Source organism: Ursus maritimus, unplaced genomic scaffold (genome assembly GCF_017311325.1).
Source record: "Ursus maritimus isolate PB19 unplaced genomic scaffold, ASM1731132v1 scaffold_3, whole genome shotgun sequence".
In the NCBI taxonomy this organism is placed as follows: Eukaryota; Metazoa; Chordata; class Mammalia; order Carnivora; family Ursidae; genus Ursus; species Ursus maritimus.
The window spans coordinates 11,525,048-11,528,015 of record NW_024425563.1 but is presented as its reverse complement, the minus strand read 5'-3'; the positions used below and the strand labels follow the sequence as shown (position 1 = coordinate 11,528,015).

Here is a 2,968-nt window from a genome sequence, read left to right as displayed (position 1 = left end):
ATAGGGAGAGGGGCGACAGTCTGGGGACCTTCAGTACAGTGTACTGGTACAATCGCTCGCGGTCATTACTCGTTACGGTTACTCTCCTACCGCGCCGGATGCACACGTGAGAGCCCCCACGGATGCACGCACAGGGAAGCGCTCAGCACAGCCGGGGTTCAGTGCTGCCGGGGGCTCAGGCAGCCAGCGGGGGTCCTGGGAGGTGTGCCCCGCAGCTCAGGGGGCGCGGCTCTACTCAGACCCACCTCTTGTGATCTCAAGGCCCACATTCTCGTCCTTATTTGACACCTAGACCCTCTTTCTGTTTCTGCCACTTTGTCTTTTCCTTAGCTGAGCGGGGCCACGGGAAAGAGTGAGGTAGGAAGCAGTGTTAGGACCAAACGGCGCTGGGGGGTGGGGGTGGGGTGGAGAAGCACCTTCTGGAACAAGGGCCTTCGGAGCTGGATGCCCACGTCCTGGTCACTCTCCATGTAGAGGAGGTTGAAGGTCTCCTTGCAGCCCAGAGGCCCGGCTCCCCCGGGGAAACTCTTGCAGTCCCTCACGGTGAACTGCAGCTCCACATGGACCCGAGAAGCTTCCTCCCCCCGGTAAATCCAGTTGGAGCGCAGCCAATGGTCGGTGTCTCCGCCTGCTTGCACTGGGCAGTCCTGGTACATGTAGAGGGGCGTCCCATTCAGTATCTGCTGCACCTCACTCCACTGCGGGAGGAAAATCCGAGTCAGGCTCCAAGTCATCACCTGCTCCCCAAACTCTGGTTTTCTAGAGCTGTCGACGGGGAAGCTGGTGTCAGGGCTCCCGGGCTTCACGCTACTTGTCTCTTCCCACCCTGCTGCTCTCTTCCCACCCCTGGGCCCGAGGACAGTCAGTTAAATGTTTAGGGTCAGGAGTTCTTGGGATATAGGATGGGCAAGACAATACCCCCTTATCATCGGCAGCCAGCCCCGATGCCTTTGGTGAGCCCACTCCCAACTGAAGTATGAGCGCCAATTTTTACCTGTCTCATCAGCAGAGTTCTCAAAGTGCCCCAAACGCAGACTTTTGTGGCAAAAATTTCATTCACAGAAATTTTCTGCCTATTTTTTCAAGCAAGAGGATACTACATTTAATATCAGGGCCCCTAAACTTTTGGAGGGCAAGACCACGCACAGAACTCTTCTGTATAGGGGGAACTCACCCTCTCCAATATTCCTTCTAGTTATGGTCACTATCAAAATCAACAACGGACAGGGTTGGGTGGACTCCTAGACACCATGCAGTCTACCCCCCTTAAGTGCTTTTACCTTAAAATAATTTTAAAACTTATATTAATAGCTAGCACTAACGGGCCAGTCACTGTTGTAAGCACTTTCCATGAGGAAACTGAGTCACAGCAAGGTTAAATGACTTGCCCTATGCCCTCAGTTGTTAAGAGACAGAGCTGGGGCATGCACCCATGCACTCGAGGCTCCGGAGTTTATGCTTTATTTTGTTCCCTGGCTATTTCTCTGTTTATGTAATTATATTTGTAAACTTTGCCTGATATCCTGTTCTTATCTTTTGAGTACTCAGTTGGACAAGCCTTTTTTTTTTTTTTTTACATTATTGATGTTAATCATTTGCTTGAAATATGTTTCAAATGTTTTCTTCCCCTCATGCCACTTAATTTGCTAATGATGTCTCTGATGTTGGTACCTTTAAGAATTTCACATAATATCTATCTTCTCTCCCTCTATGAATTCTGGGTTGTGTATTTTGCTTGGGAAGCTCTCCCATCCCAAACTTATAAAGATCTTCTATATTTTCTCCCAATATTTTTGTAGTTTTGGTTTTTAGGTTTTGATTTGAATCTCCCTAGAATTTATTTTTTTGTGTATAGGGTGAAATGGAGATGCAACTTTACATCCTTCTTCCTTGTTGTCTTTTTTATCTTTTTTTAAATTATGGACATCAACTGTCAATTTACTGTCCAGTCTATACTTTGCACATTGATTTGCAATTCCAATGTTATCACATACTAAAATCTCATGTATGTGGGTTTCCTATTCTGTTCCATTGACCTGGTATTCTTGTGCAATGCCACGTGTTTTAATCATAGTTGACCTATCATATGTTCTGATATCTGGTGGGGCAAGTACTCTATTTCATTATTCTTTTTTTTTTTTTTTAAGATTTTATTTATTTATTCAACAGAGAGACAGCCAGCCAGAGAGGGAACACAGGCAGGGGGAGTGGGAGAGGAAGAAGCAGGCTCCCAGCAGAGGAGCCTGATTTGGGGCTCGATCCCAGGACTCTGGGATCACGCCCTGAGCCAAAGGCAGACGCTTAACGACTGCGCCACCCAGGTGCCCCTCATTATTCTTTTTCAAAAAAAAATTCTCAATCATTCTTATGTATTTTTTCTGCCAGATGGACTTAAGAAAGGAGCTCTTAAATTCCATAAAATATCCCATTGATATTTCGGTTGCAACCCCCTTATGTTATAGAGGAGTCTGAGGCCCTTAGAATGTCTCCTTTTTCAAGGGCGTTCATTGTTACTCTCGGCTCTGGGAAAAGGCAAGAGAAAGCACCATTACCTAAGAGTTGGGTGGGGTGGGGCAGGGGCAGAAATCCAAGAGGAACGTATTTTTGCTTTATGTTAGGGAGTTCAAAGATTGGGCAAGGGTGTCCCGGCAATGAAGGCATCCAGGGCCTATTAAGAGGAAGCTATGATGGGGAAGCCCAAGTGGAAGGCCTGGGGTGGAGGTCAGGTGGAAGGGTCGTAGGTGGTTAATGTGCAGCTCATTAGCTAGATTGCCATGGCTGTCCCTGCAGCCAGGAGCAGATGTTCCCAGCTGTAACTTGCCTCTCCCAGTCTGAGCAGTGACAGATGGGGGAGAACCAGCTGCCCAGGATCAGCAACAAGAATCCCTTCACTGATCACTCGGGCTGCTGGCTGCTCCATGGGTACATTCTGCGGAGCCTGAATTTGAGTGTGTGTGTGTGTGTGTGT

At 48.0% G+C, this 2,968-nt stretch overlaps 1 protein-coding gene across 1 annotated transcript in view; it reads right to left on the bottom strand.

Moving 5' to 3' along the window:
• EPHA1 (EPH receptor A1) overlaps window positions 1-2,127 on the bottom strand; it is a 12,310-nt gene extending 10,183 nt beyond the window's left edge. Inside the window, exon 1 of the mRNA XM_040643880.1 lies at window positions 417-2,127. Coding sequence (XP_040499814.1) covers window positions 417-734 — 318 coding nt within the window. The 5' untranslated portion in view covers window positions 735-2,127. The remainder of the gene's footprint in view (window positions 1-416) is intronic.
• Window positions 2,128-2,968: the final 841 nt, after the last annotated feature.